The sequence below is a fragment of the Rhinolophus ferrumequinum genome, chromosome 9 (assembly GCF_004115265.2).
Source record: "Rhinolophus ferrumequinum isolate MPI-CBG mRhiFer1 chromosome 9, mRhiFer1_v1.p, whole genome shotgun sequence".
In the NCBI taxonomy this organism is placed as follows: Eukaryota; Metazoa; Chordata; class Mammalia; order Chiroptera; family Rhinolophidae; genus Rhinolophus; species Rhinolophus ferrumequinum.
The window spans coordinates 34,460,834-34,484,103 of NC_046292.1; the positions used below are offsets into that span (position 1 = coordinate 34,460,834).

General features: G+C 34.0%; 1 protein-coding gene across 5 annotated transcripts in view; it reads right to left on the reverse strand.

Moving 5' to 3' along the window:
* SPATA6 (spermatogenesis associated 6) overlaps positions 1 to 23,270 on the reverse strand; it is a 98,816-nt gene that overhangs the window by 40,801 nt on the left and 34,745 nt on the right. For all 5 annotated transcript variants that reach the window (XM_033115943.1, XM_033115945.1, XM_033115942.1 and 2 more), the window contains 3 exons: positions 19,939 to 20,232; positions 15,149 to 15,236; positions 6,753 to 6,793 (listed from right to left, as the gene is read on the reverse strand). In XM_033115943.1, coding sequence (XP_032971834.1) covers positions 6,753 to 6,793; positions 15,149 to 15,236; positions 19,939 to 20,232 — 423 coding nt within the window. The remainder of the gene's footprint in view (positions 1 to 6,752; positions 6,794 to 15,148; positions 15,237 to 19,938; positions 20,233 to 23,270) is intronic.

Here is a 23,270-nt window from a genome sequence, read left to right on the forward strand (position 1 = left end):
ACCATAATAATGCCACCAAACTCCTCAAGGAAAGTATAAGAAAGGCATTTACGGACCATCCTCACTAGTGACCATACATAGACAAAAAAATCTTAAATATTAAAAATTAAATTAAGTAATGTTAAAAAAAACCCAAAACAATGATTACAACATGACCAAGTTAGGTTTATTCAAAGGATACAAGGATGGGTTACCATAAGAAAAGCTATTAATCCACTATAAAACTATCAACTCAACAAATGCTGGAAAAAAGCATTCGATAATATTCAACATACACCTATAATTTAAAAATAGATATTCTTTGCAAACAAGGAATTTCAAAGGGGATTACCTCAATGTGCTAAAGGATATCTAACAAAAATCTACTGCAAATGACATTCATAGGTGTGAAAACTTGCATCGTGACAAGAATGTGTACTGTGTTAGTCTATGCTGTAACATGTTAGCCTGCACTGCAGTGGAAACTGGGGTTTGGGTAACACTTTGCAAGACTGCCCAAAGACCCGTGCTGATGAGACATGCTGGAACAACTTAGAGCTGTACCATCTAGAACACGAGGCCTATTGTCACTTAACAGGAGAGAGTTCACAGCAGTTCTTCTATGCTTCACCCTGGAAGGGGATCCACATAATTTCCATTCACAACCTATTAGCTAGAACTAGGGCCCCAAACACCTGTAAAGGGGCCTAAAAATATGGAGAGGACACGAATAGCCAATAAGCAATAAATGTTTCTGTCACATCTACTATCACCACCTTTTACGCAACACTGCATTGAAGATCCTAGTAAGTTAAGACAAAGAAATAATTTGAAAGTGAGAAATAAAATTCACTATTTGTAGATGTGTACCATTTCCTCTATTAAAAAAAAACCTCAAGAATATCTATGGCAAGAATGTTATATAAAAATCAATTTCAAACCTATACATCAGTAAAGCACTCAAAAATGTAATTTCACATAAAACACTATTTCCAATAGGAACCAAAACTATATGGCTTCTAGGAATAAATCTCACAAACAATGTGTAACACAGTAATGTTTTGGAAAGCATATATGACTTTAGTGAGACCTGAGAATTGAGACTCTGCATTCACATGGCTTAACTCTCAGAACAAAGAACTGAGGCCCACCTACCTCAACTTGACTTTCCCATTAATTCCAGGAAATTCTTGCCCAGCGAAATAAGCTGTACACGAGTAAATAACTTCATTATTTGCTTTGGGACCTTCCAATAGAGCATGTACCTCTCAATAAGAGCCTGCTACATCACTAACCCGCTCCTTTCTTGTAACAATAGATTCTTAATCTGGGCAAACAGTCCTCTTCTCTGGACAATAGATCACTCAACAAGACAAATCCCTTCCTTATCACAACTTACTTTAAGACACTAAAACCTTTGTATCCATTAATCCTAACCTTTTATATCACAAAGTTTACTGATTAGATTCCCTTATTAAAAGCCCTACCTTAAAACACTGAAGCCCAGACTTCAAAACCCTATGAATACCTGCCCTTAACCTTCCCCTTTCAGAGACATTACTAAATAAGACTGTCAAGATGGTGTCTCCCTTGTGGCATTATGTCATAAACTACTCTAAATAGCATAACTTCACCAAGGATATTTTAAAATTACAGTGGCCATTTTGGAGATTTTTTTTTTTAATGTGAACAAAACTCTTCATTTGAAAAATGCCTTAGAATGAAAAGGAGCAAAAATCCCACACATCCAATGCTCTGCATTTCTTAAATGGCATGACAAAAATTCCACATAATTTTTCAGATTCCAAAAATTGCTTCAGGCTTGCTGGCCGAGGCAAATACAAAATGAGAAATTGAAAGCTGTCTCTTTTAGATACCCTCACATCCCAATTTAAAAGAAATGTCCTTTATCCCACTATTCCTTACCTTCTGTTCTGTGTTCCTCCATTATCTCAGATCCCTATCCTTCCTCCTATCTGCTTTCTTCCCCATCTGACCTTTCAGAAACAAAAGCTCAGTAACTTCTTAAAGTTATTCCTCTTCAGAAAACAAAAAGTACCATATGGTTGATTTTTAAGCTCTGTTCTGTTTGTGAGCTGAAAGCCATTGTCAGATATTCTCCAAAGTCTAAACAAGATAAACAGGAATTTGGAGCGGAATTTAAAAATTCTGTGATCTCCAAACTCATCTTTCCATATTTTCCTATCTTAATAAATGGTGTCATCGACACTGAGTTGTGATAATCAGAAATCTAAGAGTCATTCTTAACATTTACATGGCTAAATTCCTTTCAATGCTTTCTGCTTTCAAAGTTTTCTTGGCTATTTTTGCGTAGTTCCTGGGATTAAAAAAAAAAAAATGCCTGGAGATATTTTTAGTGAGACTTATTAATTTTCAAATTAGTCTAAGTAAAAGGACATCTTTATGACACTGAGTCCTTCTCTGTGAGAACACAGTATATCTCTTCCATTTTTCAAGTCCACTTTTCCATCAACATTAATCCCAAGTATCTAATATCTCCACTGCTATCAATCTCCATTCCTACCACCCCAATCCAAGCTATCATCATTTCTCACATTGACTATTCAATATCCTACTGACTAGTCTACTAGTACCCACCTGTTTCCCCGTCCAATCCATTTTCCATACTGTAATCAAGAGTGATATTTCAAAGTACAAATCTAACCATGCCACCTTGCTGTTTAAAACAATTTCATTTATTCTTGTTGTACTTAAGGCAATTACCAAAATTCCTACAACATGGCCTAAAAGCTTTGATCTTATCTACTACTCCAGCCTCAATTTATACCATGCAGCTAACTCATGTCTTTCCCTCCTGGCAACACTGGTCTTTCAGTTTGCCTAGCCACTAAACCTTTATAAATGGTATTTTCCCCTTTCTCTCTCACAGGTTCCTTTTTCTTTTTCATGTAGCAAATTCCTATTCACTTTCAGAGCTCAAGGGAAATCACTGATCCTCAAGATGCTTTTTCCATTCTCCTTCACCAGATCAAATCGCCTGGTATATAATGTCTAAGCTAGTGCATGCCTTCCATGATATTTATCAGTTCCAAATATATACTGATTTTTGTGATTTTGTTAATATCTATCTCTGTCACTATTATGAAATATCCATGAGGGTACAGATGATTTCTAGAGTCTTACTAATTTTTTATTTCCAGCATAATAGTTTCTGTCACATCATCTTTCTTAAGGAGAAAGAAAGAAGTTGGGAGTGGGGAGGGACAAAGCATTCTAGGTGAGGCAGAAATAGCTAGCTTTCCACCACAATTTATCTTTCCCTCCTCTAGAGTAGAATTGTTGCTGAGAAGCAATCCTTGCTCTGACCAGGAACCAAAATGGCTGCACCCTGATCTTGCCCTCCAGAAGGCTAAGAAAATAAATTTCTATTGTTTAAGCTGCCCGGTCTATGGTATTTGTTACAGTAGTCCAAGGTTACTAAGCTCTCATTTAAAAAAACCGGTATTTTATACTGCCCTCTTCTATATCCTTAAGTGAAATGTATTGAAAAATGTAAATTACATACACACATACTTTCAAATAAATGTATTGTCTTAACTGTAGTATAAAGAGAAATTAAAGGAACATGACTTAAATTATGTATGTCAATACATTAATGCTCAAATGTGACTACTCTAGAAAACATAATGGAGTCAATGTAAGAGGATCATAAACCATTCCATACAAGAAAACCAGGAGAATAAATGACCAGCCATCACTTCATGGTGTTATAGTACACCACATATTTTTAACCAAGGTATAACCTTTATACTATACTTGTATTCCTGTAATAAACAGTGTGTCTCAAAACAATGTAAAAATATTGTGTTTATGTAGTTGGACTGGTTCTAATAATTATGAACATATTTTCACCTTCATACTGGTCAGTGAGTGAGCTGCAAGTCATGAAGGACATGAGAATTCCCCATTGTTTGGAACTGTCCCACTCTTTGTAAGACTATCTACCTTCCCTACTCATTAAATACAAGAGCACTTCGACTAAATAATTATTATAAAAAATGTCTAAAATGCCACCTTGAGGATGGTACAACCTCCACTGAAAACAAATATACTAAATGAATGCCTACTATACACAAAGCAAATGTGGGAGAGAGAAGTGATTCGTGGCACAGTAATGATTGAACAAAAAAAGAAATGAGACTAAAAGAGTGTAACTATTTATGAGAGAACAGCTGCTTATAATACATCCTGGACGAAGAAAGTTGAGTTTGGCCAAAAGAACAGGTATAACTGAACAATGACAAATATTAAAAAGGGAAGCAGAGATACAATAGGTATGGAGAAGTAGGAAAAATAGAAAGTAAAGATGTTAAAAAGCCATTATTATTACTTTAGCCAGACCAGCAGTTTCTCTTTTTCCCAGGACACTGTACTTAGTCCAAACTCCAAAACTTTTTCATGTTGCTTTCCTTCTAAAGATACTCTACTCTCTCTTCTCTTGCCTATGCAAAACATATTTCTCAAATTCAGGCAAAGCCTCACTTTCCTAGAAATTCTTTTGCAAGCACTCACAGCTTCATGAATCTTTTCCTCGTAGAAATCCTATAGTGTTCCACCAACTGAATATTAACCAGCTCCTATGAACCTATAAAAAAAAATCCTTTCTTCTTTCCATAGAAAAGATAGTTGTGTCCAATGCTACATATGTATTTCTATGAACATCCACCCCTTGAATACGAAAATAATCCTGTGAGCTCACTTACCATCCACTGCCTTAACAAGGATAGTATGAATAACAAGGGTAGTATTATCTGCTCTAAACCTGTAAAAGTGAAGAAGCTGGAGGTGAGAGTGGGGGAGGAATTAAAGATGGGTGGAAGTGCAGTTCTGTCAAAGAATTCATTTGGAAAAGAGGATTCTAAACATATACACCTGTTTTTAAAAGGACTAGCCAAGATAGAGCTGGATTATAGTTACCTTAGTATAAAGGTTAGTATCCTATGAACTTTATCCCTTTCTCTCCATTTTGTATTTTTACATGTTTGGTTTACTTGCTTTCTCTTCATAATCCACTCACACAATACACCTATAAGAACACACTATATAGCAGACAATATGCTAGGTACCAGCAATTATCAACAAGTAAGATCAGGATGGTCCTTAACATTCTAGAATGTTCAGATTAGTAAGACAGGCAGATTTTAAACAAAGATATATATATATATATATATAATTTTAAATTGTGAAGCATGACTTAGGAAATGTGCAAAGACAAGCTTGGCCCTTAGGTAGGACAACTAAGGAGGCTTCCCTGGGCACCATGCAAAACACTGAACATTATGCTTTTTGATGTGTGTGTGTGTGTGTGTGTGTGTGTGTGTGTGTGTGTGTGTATGCACATATATTATACACATCAGTGTGCACATATATGTGCATGTGTGTTTGAGTAAATTCTACATAATAGGATGGGTCTGCACCAGTTGAATTATGCCTGGGCCACACTCCTCTTGGGGCAGCCTTAAACAAATCCATGCAAACACTATACAAGGGGCAGTTCTAATAATGTAAGTGCTATATTCATAGTCTATATTAGTGGTTCTCAATTGTCAATCCTTAGATAAATGGCAAGAGAGCTGCATAAGAATGACCTCGAAACTTGTTAAAAATAAAATATTTCCAGTCTCCATTCTCAACAATTTCAATTTAGTAGGCCTGAAATGAATTTTTGTAAAGTTCCACTTGGATGATTCTGACACTCGGGCTGATCTGAGCCCTCAGTCATACAGTGCCCTGACTCATTACTTAACTGTTCTATATTTATTTTATCACACTCAAAGCATGGCAAAGTACTATGCTATGTGGTGCTAGCAAGCATGAAATTCACTGTTTTCAAGTAATAAGCAAAGCTATAAGAAAAGCTATGTTTCTTGTTTTGCTTTGTTTTCCCAAATATAATAGTACTACTTATTATCAAGAAGCTTTCATTTAGGGAAGAAAAGACAAACTCTGAGGCAGTACTTCTCAAACTATAGGACATGAACTACTAGTGGTATAGCAGATAATTAATACGGTACCCCAAATGATCTGAGATGGTACACAAGGATATTTTAGATGGCACATGGACACACATTAAATAACATGGCATCACAAAGGAAAAAACGTATTTTCTTTTCAATTATTTTTCAATCAGAAATCTTCAGTTAGCTATTTACGCCTCCTATACCTCTCTATCATTGGTCATCTCATTTTAAGAAATAGAGCATGCCTCAGAGTCTTTGGAAAAATAACAATTATCTAGCCAGAATTTAGTAACATTATTTTGTTTTCACTTTATTTTTTAAGACTATCCTCCATTCAAAGCATGTAATATTGATTTTTCATTTATAGCAGCGAGATAAAAAGAAAGCGAATTTAAAGAAAATAGGATCAATTGTACGTAGTCACTGCAAAATTTATGAGGATGCTCTGTGAATGACTAAAGTTTAGAAATAGTACTCTGCGAGGTATTACTAAAACTATCAACCAATTTCTCTATCTCTCTAACACGCACATATACATACAAAAACATGTTCAATAAGTAATTAAACCAAATGAATGATCAAAAGCCACAAAATACTTATAGGAAGACATGCAATGAAAAGTCTATTCTACCAGTTGACAGTGTAGCCAAAATAATGACATTCACGATATGACAATTATTGTTTGTGCATTTTCTTGACCATGATAATCTCTGACTTATGCTTTTATCTGAAAGCAAGGACAATTATCATTCTGTAATTTATACTACATACCTTATAATCCTTGGGTCGGTAGCAGCCAAGATGAGAATGATCTGAAAAAGGATATACAAAAGAAACTATAAATATTTCATATCAAAAAGAAAATTTTGTTTCATCCTAGATTTTTTGCTATCACTCTGCTTCTATGATTATAATTCACATAGCAATATTCAGAAATATCTTAAAATCCTTCAACACACAACCAAGATGGTAAGCAACAAGTTAAAATGTGTATTAGTTCTTTAGCAATTGATTTCACAAATACTAATTTCTTTACAGTAGGAAATAATCTGAATATAAGCCAAAATAATTTTTAGTTGATAAATCAATTTATCTCCATGAATGGTTATGAAATTGATATGGATGAAACATAATTTTTAGTTGATAAATGGGTTTATGATGAAATGTAATTTGAATATATAGATTGATAGATATTGTCAAACTACATGTGTTCTTATTCTTGGAGTCTGTGCTAGAACCAAGTCTGTATAATGGAAACAGGGCCAGCTTTCGAGGGTGGTAGCATACTTTATTTAGTGCACAGACCTTGTTGACAAGTAGATTTACATTACAGTCCAGCCCCCAGCACTTCCTGTATAACCCTGGGCACATTACTTAATCTTTCTAAGTCTCAGATTCCTCATCTGTCTGATGTGCCTCTTTATAATGTGTCTTAAAGATTATAGTAGGTATTACACATACGGCAATAAAATAAAGGTTGACTATTATTACCCCATCACCAACGATTACTATCAAATTCTAAGTCAAACAAGCCTAGGTTCAATTTCTAATTCCATCATTTATCAAATGTATTACTTATATTTGGTCAAGTTATACAATTAATCTGCTTCATCCCTCATTTTAAGAATCTGAAGACAATGCTTACTTTACCTCAGGGAGTCATGGTGATAACTAACTTACACAGCTTATGAAAGTCCCTGGTACAGTATCTGTTACAAAGTGGATTAGAAAACTATTCCAAATCTCTCCCTGAGATAATGATCACGGCATTGTAGATGAAAATTTCGGGCTTTATTCATTACTTAAAGGATTCAACTTTCAAGAACCAACTTTTAAGTATTCTAACCTCTGTTATATTGACAGTCAAGCAAATTAGAGCCATAATTCACAATTCTATTTCCTTACTCATGCATTCTGGTCAAAAGCATTCTACCATTTTACATTTTACCTTCCAAACAGCTTGGTCCAGGAAAAAATATATCTATATGGATAGACACCTAGGATAGTCGCTATTCGATTAGTTAGCTTTTTTATGGTATAAGATGTTCATTTCAAGTGTCGTGAAACATTACAGAGAAAAGTTGAAACATTAATGTCTTTTACACAAGGAAAATTTCGCCATTTAATTCAGTAAGATTCAACTTACTTCAAGTGCTTTTCAAAATTCAAAATGAAAGTAAATCACAGCCCAACTCCTCTTCTATAAAGTCTAATGTATATCATGGCCACAAGTAGCAGAAGAAACAAAAAAACGATAAGGACATACTGAGCTTAGCTCTCCAAATATGCTAACTTTGAAAATTAAGGTATATAGAATGTAAATAAACACTGCTTTTTTATATTGTAAAAAAATTAAGGTAATAATTTCTGGACATGGTACGTATTCCTTCTGACAGCTAATATAATATTAAAAGTATCAATATATTAAAACACTGGTATGTCTTCTGCTTCCCACAAAACATTTTATAAACTTTCCCTGATTCAAGCAGATTTATAATTTTCTTTCATTTTTTACAAATCAAGCTGTTACTTTGACCTGAGGTTTCCCAATGTTCACATTTAATCATCCTTACCAATTATTACTAACTATATTCTAAATGCACAAGATAAAGGAAATAATAAGAGTCCCGGCCCATGGTTGTGAGGTACTTATAATCTACTTTATGTTACGCAAAGGTGAATAATAGCAGCATAAAGGAACAGAATGGTACAGGCAATTAGTGCTATTAAAAAGTCGTATCAGAGGTCAATCTCTCAAGGTTGAAGGTAATCAGAGAAAACTTCCTGAACGAGGAGAATATTGAGTTGGGCCTTAATGAATGGGTCACATTTGAGAAAAGCATGAAGAAAGAGCTAATTCAGATCGTGTGTGTGTGATCTTGACCAACTTACTTTACTTCTTTAAGTCTCAGGTTTCTTCATCTGTAAAATGGGGATAAATAATAGTATCTAAAATTGTTGAGGTTACTATGAGTAATTAACCAATGAAATATAAGTCCTTAGATAGCAGCTAGCAGAAAACACACATTCAATAAATGTTGGCTCCTATTTGATGCTCTAGCAAACTCATGAAATAGGTGTTATGGATTGAATGTTTGTGTCATCCCAAAATTCATATGTTGAAGCCCTAATCCCCAAAGTGATGATATTTGGAGATTGGGCCTTTGGGTGGTAATCAAGGTTAGGTGAAGGTCATGAGGATTGGCCCTCAGAGACATCAGAGAGCTTGCACTCATGCACATGCTCTCCTGCTGTTTTTTTCAATCTCTTTCTCCATGCACACACAAATAGGTCATGTAAGCATACAGTGAAGTGGTAGCTGCCTACAAGCCAAGAGAAAGGATCTTACAATGAAACCTACCTTGTCAGCACCTTGGTCTTGGATTTCCCAGCATCCAGAAACGTGACAAAATAAATGTCTGTTGTTTAAGCCCCTGGTCTATGGTTTTTTGTTATGGTAGCCTAAGCAGACTAATGCAATAAGTAAGACTAATTATTATTTCTACTCTACATTTCAGGAGACTGACTTTCTGTATAGTTAACAAGTAATGGAACTGAGGTCTTTAATTATTAGTTCAGTGCTACTTCCACTAATATAAGCACAGTAGATTTCCTTATTATACAACAAAAGCACACAGAATAAAGTGACTTTAGTCTCAAAAATGACATCAGATTATGGATTTGTTAACCAAATGGACGTGATATATAATCAAATTAATCAAGTACCAAGTAGAGACTAACAGTACACATTAGAAAAAAAAGTGGCCATCAGTCATCAAAACATTTCCTTAGCAACCATCTAATATAGGATCCACCTTGTATTAAAGTCACCATTCACACTGAGAGGAGCCTGATAACCTAGAGCCTCTGCATCCTTCAGTCCTCCATCGTTGACCCTCACCAACAGGTTCAGAGGTGTCTGACTCAGTCCTGAAGGACCAATCCCAACTTCAAGCAGGACTTAAAGAACTTTAATCTAAAACTCAGCATCTCTGTATCAACTTTCATTCTAGCAAAGTAATTCTTGAGCCCTATTCTGAGATAATGATTACCACTATGTGTTTCCTGTGAGTTAATACCCATCTTGGCAACCTCCACAGTACCCTAACTATCATCTTCCTTTCTCATAACTTCAAGGAGTGAAACGTCATTCTGGTCGTTAGTGCGACTACTATTGTAAAACGTCCCTAATGCTGAATGTATATACCTATTTGAACCTTCAAAGAGAGGCCCCTGGAGTTCTTTGTCAGCACTTACCCCAGTGCCCACGTTAACATTCTAAGGTTGCCTCTGCTGTCCTGTGAATCTCCATGGAGCATATGGCCAATGCATTTGCCATATGTCAGTCCCTATAACTGGAAGCAAAGTTAAGATGTCTAGCTTTATAAAATAAAACTAGGGTTAATCTCTCTCAGGAGAGCCAACCTTCTAAAAAGGAAAGACACTTAATAAAATGTTTTCTATTTCTTTCTGAATTGTGATGTATTCACTTGAAACTGTTTATTCTGACCTTTAATACATTTATCTTTCTTATTTCTGTGGCTGTCAAAGTCTCAGTAGCAAAAGTCTCAGACTTTCCTCCCTCATTTTTTTTTTTCTTGTCTGAAGTTTAGGAAAGAGCAAGTTTCCTACCAATGACTAGAAGAGTAACGATCATCAAAAAAGATATACAGGGGGCCAGCCCAGTGGCTCGGGCGGTTGGAGCTCCGTGCTCTTAACTCCAAAGGCTGCCGGTCCGATCCCCACATGGGCCAGTGGGCTCTCAACCATAAGGTTGCCAGTTCAACTCCTCGACTCCCGCAAGGGATGGTGGGCTGTGCCCCGTGCAACTAGAAAACAGCAACTGGACCTGGAGCTGAGCTGCGCCCTCCACAACTAAGACTGAAAGGACAACTTGACTTGGAAAAAAATCCTGGAAGTACACATTGTTGCCCAATAAAGTCCTGTTCCCCTTCCCCAATAAAAAAAAAAAAAAAAATTAATGAAGAAAAAAAAAAGATATACAAATGACTGACAAGCATATGAAAAAACGTTCAGTGCCATTAGTCAAATGCAAATTAAAATCACAAAGAGATAGGACTGTGTACCCACAGGAATGGTTATAATAATAGTAAAAAAGCAATAACAAGTGTTGTCAAGGATGTGGAGAAACTGAAAACCTCATACACTGCTGGTGGGAATGTGAAATGGTCTAACCACATTGGAAAACACTTGGCTATTACTTAAAAAATTAAACATAAATTTACCACATGAAGTAGAATTTCATTCCTAGGTATCTTTCCAAGAGAAATAAAAATATATGTTTATTCAAAGACTTCAGTGTAAATGTTTACAGTAGCATTTATTCATAATTAGCCCCAAGGTGGAAAAACAATCCAGGGGCTGAGGCAGGAATGCAGATTTACTGCAAATGGTTATAAGGAGACTCTTCTGGATGATGCAAATATTCTAAGAATGGATTGTGGTTGTTATACAACTATGCAAATGTATTACAAATCATTTAATTGTACACTTAAAACAGGTAACTTTTATGGTAGATAAATTATACCTTAATAAAGCTGTTAAAAATGTTTACTAAAGAATAGAGAAATAAAGTAAAAAAGGAGTTCCTAAACATGGCACTGTTTAGCTGCCTACTGCTCTAAAATGAGGAGACACACATTTCAATAAAAGCTGAAACAAATGAGACATTTTGCTAATAAGTATATACATGATGATTATGTTATTTTATTCAGAAAACATTAAAATATTACCCTTTATTGCTATCTACTCAAGATACGGCATATTAAGATTTGAATATTATTTCAAATTTATTTTACTTTACAAATAATAACCATCAAACAAAGGGATTAGGGAAAGCTCATAAAAGATTACAATCTTATGTAGAAATGAAACACATAAAAGAATCTTCAAAGAGAAGTTTCCTCCAAGGGGGAGGCAGAGTCTAACATATTTCCTAAATTCTCAGCAAATAAAAGAGGCCAGAACGATCCCCTTCATTTCCTCTTCAAAATACATAAGTGACTGGATAAAGCTTCCAAACATTCTTGAGGTGTAAGACATACTAAGTTTCTTCAAAAGGACTAAACAAATTACAATTAGAATTATATGCCATGGCAATTCCAGGTAGAGAAAATGTGCTTGAAAAATTTATCTAAAAAACAAAAAACAAACAAACAAAAAAACTACACACTTGAATGAAAGTGGAGAAAGTAGTAGGATAGTGCTAGAAAACAAAGGAACTTGTGATTAGAAGACCTGGATTCTAGACTGACCGTGGTTATTTTGTAGCTCTCCAACATTAATCAACCTTTCTAACCCTCTGTCATTTTTCTTGATCATATATAGTTAAATTCATCTTCACATGATTATTCTGAAGACTAAAACAATCAATGGTGATGGAAATGGTATCCTATAAAAACTTAAGATATATATTAGGCAAGATAATTTGGCAAGAAAATGTTCAAGAAGAATTTCCACTAAAGTAAGATAGTCATAGGTGAAAATTCACTTTTAAGAGACTCTATCATAAGAAATTCCCATATGCACTTAAATAGCTGATGAGAACCCAAAATCACAAGTGCTCAACTGCCTGCCAGGAAAACAAAAAAATTTAGTCAAAAGAACAGGGGCATTAAAATTACAGAAACGATACAGGAAAATCTTTATAGGAGAAATGCAAGTAATAAATGTACAAAGAATAATGGAATTTAAAACAATTTACTATTTGGCAAACATCACAATATAAATTGTTTCAGGCAAGAATCCTTAATGTATGCTAACAGGGTCAAAGCTGAGGAGTAACAGGACATTACATGGTCACAAGGTATGTGCTCATAATCACAAAGGGAAGAAACAGCACCTTTCTGATGCAGAAACCTAGCAGGCATCATCTTATTAATCAAGTGAGCAAATTAACATCACCAGTAACAAAGCAACATCATGCACCTCCAGGTACTAAGTATAACACGAGGTACTAAGAATAACACATTACGTCTGTTGTATTCTGGGGAAAAATGAATAAGCTAATCTAACGATGAGGAAAAAGCAAACAATCCCCAATTGAGGGACATACTACAAAATAATTGGCTTGTACTCTTCAAAATTATCAATGTCAAATACAAAGAAAGACTAAGGAACTAAACCATGTTCAAGAAAACTAAAGACACGTGGCAACTGAAAGCTATGCATGATGTGGGGTTTCTTATGCTATAAAGATGTTATTGGGACAAGTGGCAAAATCTGATTTAGGTTTACAGGTTAGTTACTATTCCTATATTTTTGTTAATTTCCCACTTTTGATAATTGCATCACATAAGATAGTATCTATATTAGTCTCCTCAGGCTGCCATAACAAAATACCATAGACTGGGTGGCTTAAACAACAGTTATTTCTCCTAGTCCTGGAAGCTGGAAGTCCAATATCCAGGTGCCAACACAGTAAGTTTCTGGTAAAAGCTCTTGTTCTGACTTGAAGATGGCTGCCTTCTAGCTGTGTCTACACATGGCAGGGAGGGAAAGCAAGATCTCTGGTGTCTCTTCTTATAAGGACACTAACCCTATCATGAGGGCCCCACCCTCATGACCTCATGTAAACCTAACTACCTCCCAAAGGCCCCACTCCAAATACCATTACACTGGGGTTAGAGCTTTGACAGAGGAATTTGGGAGGGACACAGTTCATTCCATAGTGGTGTCCTTGTCAAAAAAAACAGCTTATACGCAGGTACTCATACAGAGATGGAGGCAGGGAAGGGAAAGAGATAAAAGAAAGAGAGAGAAAAGCAAATATTTGTGGTATATGAGAATACTTTGTACTCTTTCAACTTTTCTGTTAAGTCTGAAATTTGGCCAATGTATAACTGTCAAGAGAAATCAGACGCTTAAGTGCATTCCAAAAACATCTCCCAAATAAACATCTATATTGAAGTTATTTGTGATTTTCTTATTCTTGAAGCTTATTTTTGATGCCCATAAATTTCTTCCAAGAGGGGAAATAGTATAACATCTGTTCCTAATTTCATATAAATTGACATTCTAGGTAGAAAAGACGTATTGATTACCACATCTATCTCCCAGTTAGTGCTAGAAAAGCAAAATAAATGAGCACAAACACTGCATGTTCTCAGAGAAGAATATTTCATTTCCTCGTTTTTAAAAAAAGAAATTATACACTACAGTGTGGAAACAGAAATAGACAGAGCTCACTAGATGTCATGATTATATATTTTTTCAATCTATCTCATTTTTCTTCTTCTATGCCTTTCTCAGTGTGTAGTAAATTAACTCAAAGGCTGCCGGTGAATGCTTGCTGAACTGGCTAGCCAAAGTCTAAAGATATTAACACTCAAATATCCCTAATTATACACTACTATTTAATCTTCATAAAAATCAACTTCATGTTGAACTTAAGAAAATACTTATCTAAACATTAGGACCAAGGCTACAGATAAAAGAAATATTCTTATAAACTAAACCAAAAGGATTTTTAGGTTATCTTTTCAGAAATATAAATGATAACCATTATTTATTTATTTATTTATTTATTTATTTATTTATTTATTTATAAGTCCTATGTGCTAGGGCAGTTTACATGGTAACATTTACCAAACTATCTTCATTCTTTAATAAATGAACTGATCATCAAAGTAGTTAAGGATTTGTTCAAGAATGTCTACTTTATAAATAAGTGGCAGAACAAGTATTCAAATGTATATGTAAATGTATGTCCAAAATATAACCTTGAACTCTTTTTACTATGGTATTTCCCAAAGCCTGTTCCACAAACTAAGTAGTAATATGTGTTAAGGTGAGAAAGGGGTTCCACAGTCAAATAAATTTAGACGGCATTGAGCAAAACAAAATCGAGTTTTGTTTTTTTCCTAGAAAGTATCAGTCTTTATTTAATATGCTAATACATGTTTTGAATCTCAAAAAAGGAAATGGTTTATAGCAGCACAGAAATTCTACTATTTTTAGAGAGTATCTATATGGGTGTCCCACAAGTTATAAAAAGTGGTGTGGTATAATTATAATGTGGTATAACTATACCACATTATCCAATAATACAGCAAAGATTCTGTTTCTGTTCATCAATGCCAAGTTAACTGAGGCTTGATTGTAGCAAAGGCAGCCAAAGCAATGAAGAGAGAGAAGTTGTAGCTTACCATTGTGTATCCTGGACCATCCATCTCTTTCACAGTCTCTGCCAGAAGATCCAAATAAAGTATCAGCCCTGGGACTTGGGGGATCAACCTAGAAGGAAAAGGATCTCAGTTAAAAAAAAAAAAAAAAAAAAAGAGCTTAAATCTTCTTTCAGTCTCATGGCTAAAAATCAACTAAAATACACGGACCACATATCATCAGGTTAACGTGAAAATGACTATATGGATCCGGCATGTTTCAAAGTCAGAGAGTTTAGTTGCGTATTTTGCTGTCTGTTTTTAAACAAAATGAAAATTAAATTCCAGAGATTTTAAATTATATATATATATATATAAGCCTACTTTAAAATGAACAAATTTACCATTGAAATATCCATCACTCCATTGCCTAATTTCCTTTCCATTACAAAGTTTAAAAAAGAGGAATCTACTTTGCCACATTTAAAAAACAAGTTTAGCCATTTGCTACTTATCTCTTTAGCATATAGATTTTGAATTCGAACAGTGTCTTTATGGGGCTGTGTTCAGAGCCCAGCATGCCCAGAAGCTTACAGATAGTAAGTCAACCACATTTTCTAACCAAAATTTAAAAAGTCAGAGAGATATAAATCTGTATAAAAAAGACAACTCTGTTCATCAAAATTTAAAACTTTTTGCATAAAAGAACAATGCCAGGAGAATGAAAAGACAACCCACAGGAGAAAATATTTGCAAATCATTATCTGATACACAGGCATTAATGTGCAGAAAAATAAAGAAACTTCTACAACTTAATTTAAGAAACTCAATTAAAAGTGGGCAAAGGACTTAAATAGATATTTCTCCAAAGGATATACAAATGACCAAAAAGCACATAGAAAAATGTTCAACATCACTAATCATTGGGGAAATGTAAACCAAAAGCACAGTGAGATAATACTTCCCACCCATTAGGATCACTATTATAAAAAAAAACACAGAAAATACTAAGTGTTGACAAGGATGTGAGAAATTGAAACTGTTTTGTACTGTTTGTGGGTGGTATGTAAAATGGTACGACTACTACGGAAAAGAGTATAGCAGTTCCTCAAAAAACTCAAAATAGGATTGTCATATGATCCAGCAATTCCACTTCTGGGTATATACCCTAAAGTGAAAGTGAGGAATTAAACAGATATTTTTACACCATGTTCACAGCAATATTGTTCACAATAGCCAAAAGGTGGAAGCAACCCAAGTGTCCAACAACAGATGAATAAATAAAACGTGGCATATATATATATATATATATATATATATATATATATATGCCACGTTTTATTTATATATATATAGATATATAGATCTATATATAGATATATAAAAGAATATCATCCTGCTATAAAAAGGAAATTCTGACACGCGCTATAACATGAATGACCCTTGATGACATTATGCTAAGTGAAATATATATATAGATATATAGATCTATATATAGATATATAAAAGAATATCATCCTGCTATAAAAAGGAAATTCTGACACGCGCTATAACATGAATGACCCTTGATGACATTATGCTAAGTGAAATAAACCATTCACAAATGGATAAATACTGTATATTCCAATTATATGAGATACCTAAAGTAATAAAATTCATAGAGACAGAAAATAGAATGGTAGTTGCCAGGGGCTGAAGGGGAACGGGAATTGTTTAATGGATACAGAGTTTCAGTTTAGCAAGATGAAAAGTGTTCTGGAGACAGGCAGTGGTAATGATTACTCAACAGTGTGAATGCTGTTGAATGCTGTGAACTTATAGCTGTACACTTAAAAATCATTAAAATAGTAAGTTTTATATTGTGTATATTTTACTACAATTTTTAAAAATTAAAAAAAAAGAATAGTCAAAAGACAAGCTACAGAATGAGGAAAAAAATTTACAAATAATACCTGATAAGGTTGTAGAACCCTAAATATATAAAGAAAACTTACAACTGAACAACAAAAAGACAAACAAACCACTTAAAAATGGGCAAAGAACTTGAACAGACATTTTTCCAACGAAAATACACAAATCGCTTTCAAGCACATGAAAAGATGCTTAACATCATTAGTCATTAGGGAAATGTAAATCAAAACCATAATGAGATACCACTCCACATCCCCCTAGGACGCTATAATAAAAATAAAACAAAATAGAAAATACGTGTTACTGAGAATGTGGCTAACTGGAACCCTCATACATCGCTGGTGGGAATGTAAATGTGGCAACCCCTGTGGAAAACAACAGTTTGACAATTCCTCAACAATTAAACACAGAATTACCTTATGGCCCAGAAATTCCACTTCTAGGCATTGTATCAATTAGGAATTGAAACAGATATTCAAACAAAAGCTTACGTACAAATGTTCATAGAAGCACCATTCATATAACCAAAAAATGAAAACAACCCAAATGCCAATCAACAGATGATGGCTAAACAAAATGTGGTGCATCCATGTCATGGATTATTATTCATACATAGAAAGAATCAAGTACTGATACATGCTACAACATTAATGAAAACTTGAAAACACGGTGCTAAATGAAAAGAGCCAGACACAAAAGGCCAAATACTATATGCTTCCACTTATATGAAATGTCAGTAGGAAAAGCCAGAGATAGAAAGCAGATTAGTGGTTGCCAGGGGCGGGGGAAAGGGAGGAACGGGAAATGAATGCTTAATGAGTATAAGGTTTCCATTTAGGGTGATAAAGTCGTTCTGGAACTGGACAGTTGTGACAGCTGAACAACAATATGAATGTACTTAATGCCACTAAATTATACACTTTAAAATGATTAAACTGGTAACTTTTATATCAGGTGTGTTTTACCACAATAGAGAAAACGATCCTAGTTTGCATAAATGAAATCCTATTCTTCACACGTGAAAAAGAAAAAATGCTGTTTAGCTCTTCTAGACTGGTTGTGCCGGTTCGTGTGGGAGCATGCTAGTGCTTTCTTGAAACTGCTCCATATTCTTTAAGGGTATTCTCATACAATGTGTGTAAAACTTCAATGTCTTTCCTAAAAGTGTTAACTTTTTGCATATGCATATACCAAATTAAAATTTTGCTTGGTTATCAGTTTGTTAAGTACTTTTAAAATCATGAATGTTTTCCTGGGGAAAAATGACATGTCTATGTTTACAAATACAACTGGAAAAATCCAATTTCCTATATAATAAGGAAAGCAATTTTCTAACTACAGGCTTAGAAGTATGCATTTCTTTCTATTCATTAGAAAGCTGAGAGGGAAATAATTTAAATAAAAATGTCAAAGTTTATACCAAGCCGTATTAGAATTATTCTATTTTGAACACTAATGTGAAAAAAATAATATAGTAAACATTTTAAGAGCAGTTATTTCCCTAGACAATTTTTATGTGGCTAACCCCCCAAAAATTCCTGGTTATCTTTGTACAAAGGCATCTTAATTAAAATGTTACTATTCCTTCAGATTAGAATTCAGTATGTCCTTTCTCTTCAATTTAATTTAAAATTGAGGGCAGATATAAAATTAAAGGCATTCTGAAACTGCCATCAAATAAGCAAGTAAACATTATTTGGATACTGTTTATACAAACAACCACACACACAAAAAAATGTGACCAGAATTTATAAATGAATTCTACAGAAATAAGACAAACGTAATCACAGTAACCTCAATGAAATATTAACATTTAAAAGTACCTATTATAGTATACATTTTCTTTTTACAATAAAAAAATTATATTCCTTTAAGTTAAAAAATAAAGGATTCATAGTCAAAATATAAAGATGGAATGAAATGTTGTTTAAGGCACATCTAAATTTTAAAGAAGGTATCACAAAGAAAATCTGAACCTAAAGGTGATGTATATTCAAAAAGCTATTAGATCATCAAAGGAATATATTTGCATGTTTACATTTATATTTACACTTTGGAATTTGGGCAAAATGAATTAGAGGCATTAAAATCAGAAATAATTTCATAGATATCCAAAAAGTTGTTTTGCTTCTCTAGGTACTTCAATCTAAAAAAATATTATTATTATTATTATACATTTGTCAGCATTTGTAAGCCTTTGTTAAAGAAATACTTTTAAGGTAAAAATTTTCATAAATTTTTTTCAAGAAACTATGAAGATTCTGAGAAGGTCCTCTATTAAATATTCTGATTATAGACATTTCAAATTAACAGAAGTCTGCTTGACCATCACATGGACAACTTAAACCACAACAAAACCAGGTTTCTGTACAGAAAGAGTAGAACTAGGCGACCCTCAAGTTAACTCTCTTCATTTTCAAAGGCCTTCCCATCTCCATCAAATAATGATTTGCTTCAAAGATCCATTATGTAAGGTTTACCCAAGCGATATAATTTCGAAAGAACCTTACTTTCCAATGTAATTTTTAAAAAGGCTGGGGGAAGCGGGTCTTCCTTCTCATAAAGAAAACTAGCTCCTCTTTTAAAACCCTACACTGCCATTTTAGTACTAATATCAGTAACACTAAGTTCAATTTGTAGAGTTATTAATATTGCACTGTCCACTGTATAAGAAGAAAGGAAATGGGTACTGAGAGGATTTAACATGGCAGGCATAACGGAACTTGATCTCTGTCAGGTTTAAAGACTGACAAAGGAATGTTCTTTTATTCTAAGTTAATGTTCCATTTTAGATTGCTAGGCTAACAGTTCAGGAAAGAAAATTATTAATATAAGCTAGAAATTGAAAGAAGTTTTAGAATAATATTTTCGTGGAAGAACAGATTAGATCAGTTTCAAATGGAAATCTTTAAGGGAACACATACATGTCTAATCACAAACGGAGGTCTGTCTGTTTCTCTTTTGAATTCATAGGGTCCCAGATTTAAATGGGCCAGCCGCCGCCTGGTGTCTTCAGATAGCTCACACATGCGTCTTTTTGTGTAGGGAGATGGAGAGTGTGATTTTGAAGAAATCGTAGGCTGTTCGTAGCTTTTTGCATTTACGCAATATTTACTTCTCTCAGGTGACTTGGACTTTTTCTTCTGTGATCTTGATGTTCTGCTTTGCAGTTTGCTGTGTGATTTTTCAACTGGAGCAGTATGGTAAATATATTTATCCTAAACATAAAAAAAAAATTAAGTTGGGTAGAATACTGACAGACAGACAGACTGAGACTTACAGGAATACGCTTTAAAAAAATAATTTAAGGCACATATAATTTATCAAAGCCAACTAGATCAGTCTTTCCCATCTGTACAGATCCTGGGGGAAGTCAAATCCATATTCTCCCAGATAACTCTGCGTCCAGCAGTTAATAAAGTATACTGCATTAGACTTCCTTCTTAAGTCTAACAAGTACTTTATGAAAATGAAAGCCCAGTATTTCATTTGAAAAAATCTAAGAAACAAAGTCAGAAAAATTATTTTTCAATATGCTAAAAAATTAATGCAGACATTGATTTATCATTTACAATTAAGTATCCAAATAACTGGATATGTAATTTAAGAGGGCTTTGTTTAGTAGTTACAAATGTCTAATTAGTAGATTATGAAATACTTATGAAGAAAACTATTAAAATAAGTTTCATTCATGCTGCTATGACTATACGTACTACATATGTACAAGTATAATGTGAAAATCTGAAGAATAGGTTGATAAATATTTTCACGAAACATATTACTTAGAATTTACAGGTGATTAGGATTTTAAGATCTCTTCCAAAGTATAACTTTACAATTCAAGGACAGATAATCATATCATCTTAATTCTGGTTCCATGTTGTTATAGAAGTAAAAATGTATTAAGATATATTATAAACTTAATGACTAGTACTCTATCTTCTAAAACAACGGGTTAGCCGTCTAAAATTAAAAAAAAATACGATATTTCTAAAATTTTTGCATTTTAAAGATACTTTATGTAATCTCTGTCTTATAAATGCATTAAAAGTTGGATTACAAGTAAACAAGGCTTCTTCTCATGATCTATAATTATGAGCTTTTCATAATAGAGAAAATGGACAGTTGAGAACCTTCGAATGTTCTCCTAACTTTAATCACTTAAAAAAAATAAAATCACTAATCCTCCCTCCTCTCTACTTTCTCAATCCCCCTCCCTATTTTTTAAAGGCCTCTATCCTAAGAAAATAAAATACAAATGTGAAATAGAAGGGAGAAGAGTCAAATATTCTTTAAAAGTAGGTAAACAGGATAGAAAATATACTTTCCTAACTGGAAAAGTAAGTCCAGGAGTTTGTACAAACAGCAGCATCAGAGTATTTCAACCATCTTTCTTTCTTCTATAGCTCTTGCAATGCTCCTGGGACTTCTCCCACCTCATTCAATGACTCCAACAAGCAATTCAGGATTTTCCCTTAGCCCATTTAATCCACCTCTACGATATCACACTGACTCAGGGAAGCAGGAATGTTAGCACAAGAAAAGGCCTTTGAGGTTTAATAAAATGAATCTCTCCAAAGCCTTGGACTTTGACTTTCTATTTCTCAGCTTTAATTATCTTCTTCTACTTTATCTTAGATTTCATCATTTTGCGGATCCACTACATCCCAAACTCTGAAAATCCCTTGCTGGCCAAAACTTCTTTTCCTCAACCTACTTCCTTTATTCTCATTGAATCTGTGACTTGCCTTCATCACCTCCTCAGTTTCTAGACCTTTATCCCCAGTCCTTCATAAATGTTTAGTATAGCCTACCTCCAGACCCAGGTGAACCATAATCATCCATTTCAGCAATGCTGTCAAGTTCCTACTTATTCACCTCTGATTATACCAAACCTAAAATAAGTAACCTCGTTGTCTTTCTTTATGATTTGAATGCTGAACACTACTAGAGAATGTCATAAACTGTGGTGTATCTACTACAGATACCTGCTGTCTAACTCTACTCAATTGTTAGTTAATGCATCATATTAACACCCAATACAATTTAAAATACATAGTGGTTGTTTTATACTGTTGACATAATTGCTCCCTCCTTTGGTCAACAGGACAATAGCCCACTTGACAGAAGGAGAGATTTCCAGTGTTTGTAGTCTTTTACTCCTGAAAACCTTCCTGTCACTAAATGATTGAGCAAAACTGACCTAAATTGTCTACAAGATGATGAGAGTTTTGTGGCCAACACCCCAGCTGAAATCAAGCCAATTACCAGAAATGTAAAGTGCCTCCTGGACCAAAAAGGCAGCCAAATGCCAGACATGTGAATGAAGCCATGCTAGATCATTCAGCCCTAGCCTACCCAGTACAGACTAAAAGAATCTCCCAGCCAGTCCACAGAACTGTGAGAAACATTTTGTTTTAAGCCACTTAAGTTAGTGTGGCTTTTTACACAGCAAACGCTACCTGATATATCAGATTAACAAACATATACAGAGAGTGCCAAAAAAATGTATACACATTTTAAGAAAAGAAAACTGTATTAAAATTGTAATACTCAATATGTACTAATGACAAAAGATGAATACAAGTCACGTTTGACTTCTGCAGTTACAAGAGGTGCTCAAAGTGGTTACCGTCAGCGTCCAGACACTTCTGATTACGGTGAACTGCTGCTTAAGCAACGTTGACCAAAGTGTCCACTTGTATATATTTTTTGGCACCCCGTATATAAAGCTACAATTGATATTTAACTAATAATAAATTCTACTTTGCAGTAGGTAAAAAGAGTAAGTAGAAAACTAGTTGTATTGAAAATCACAGTAATATGCTTAATTTTTTTAGTCCATTCAACTGATGACAAAACATCCAATTTGAAAACAATGTGCCAAAACAAATAAAGATCTATATAAGTATTTGTAAACCTCAATAATGTCATGATTCTACCAAATCCTCTCTTAAAAAATGGTTTGTCTTATTCTTATATTTGACTCTGAAAATGCTGCTATATAGCCATTAAAATTTTACTTGCAACTAATATACACTTGAAAAAAAAGTAGATTTATGATATTCTCAAATAAGGTCAAATGAGATTAAAATTCTGATTGTTCACATTCACATTCAGAATTTTAATGTAAAAGTGTATACTGTTGTGCCTACCAGACAATGCTTTCTATTTTATATTTCAACTATTCTAATCTCCCCCAATTATCTTCATTAAAAGATGGTAACCTAGTAACAGTCAAAAAATTCACTAATTA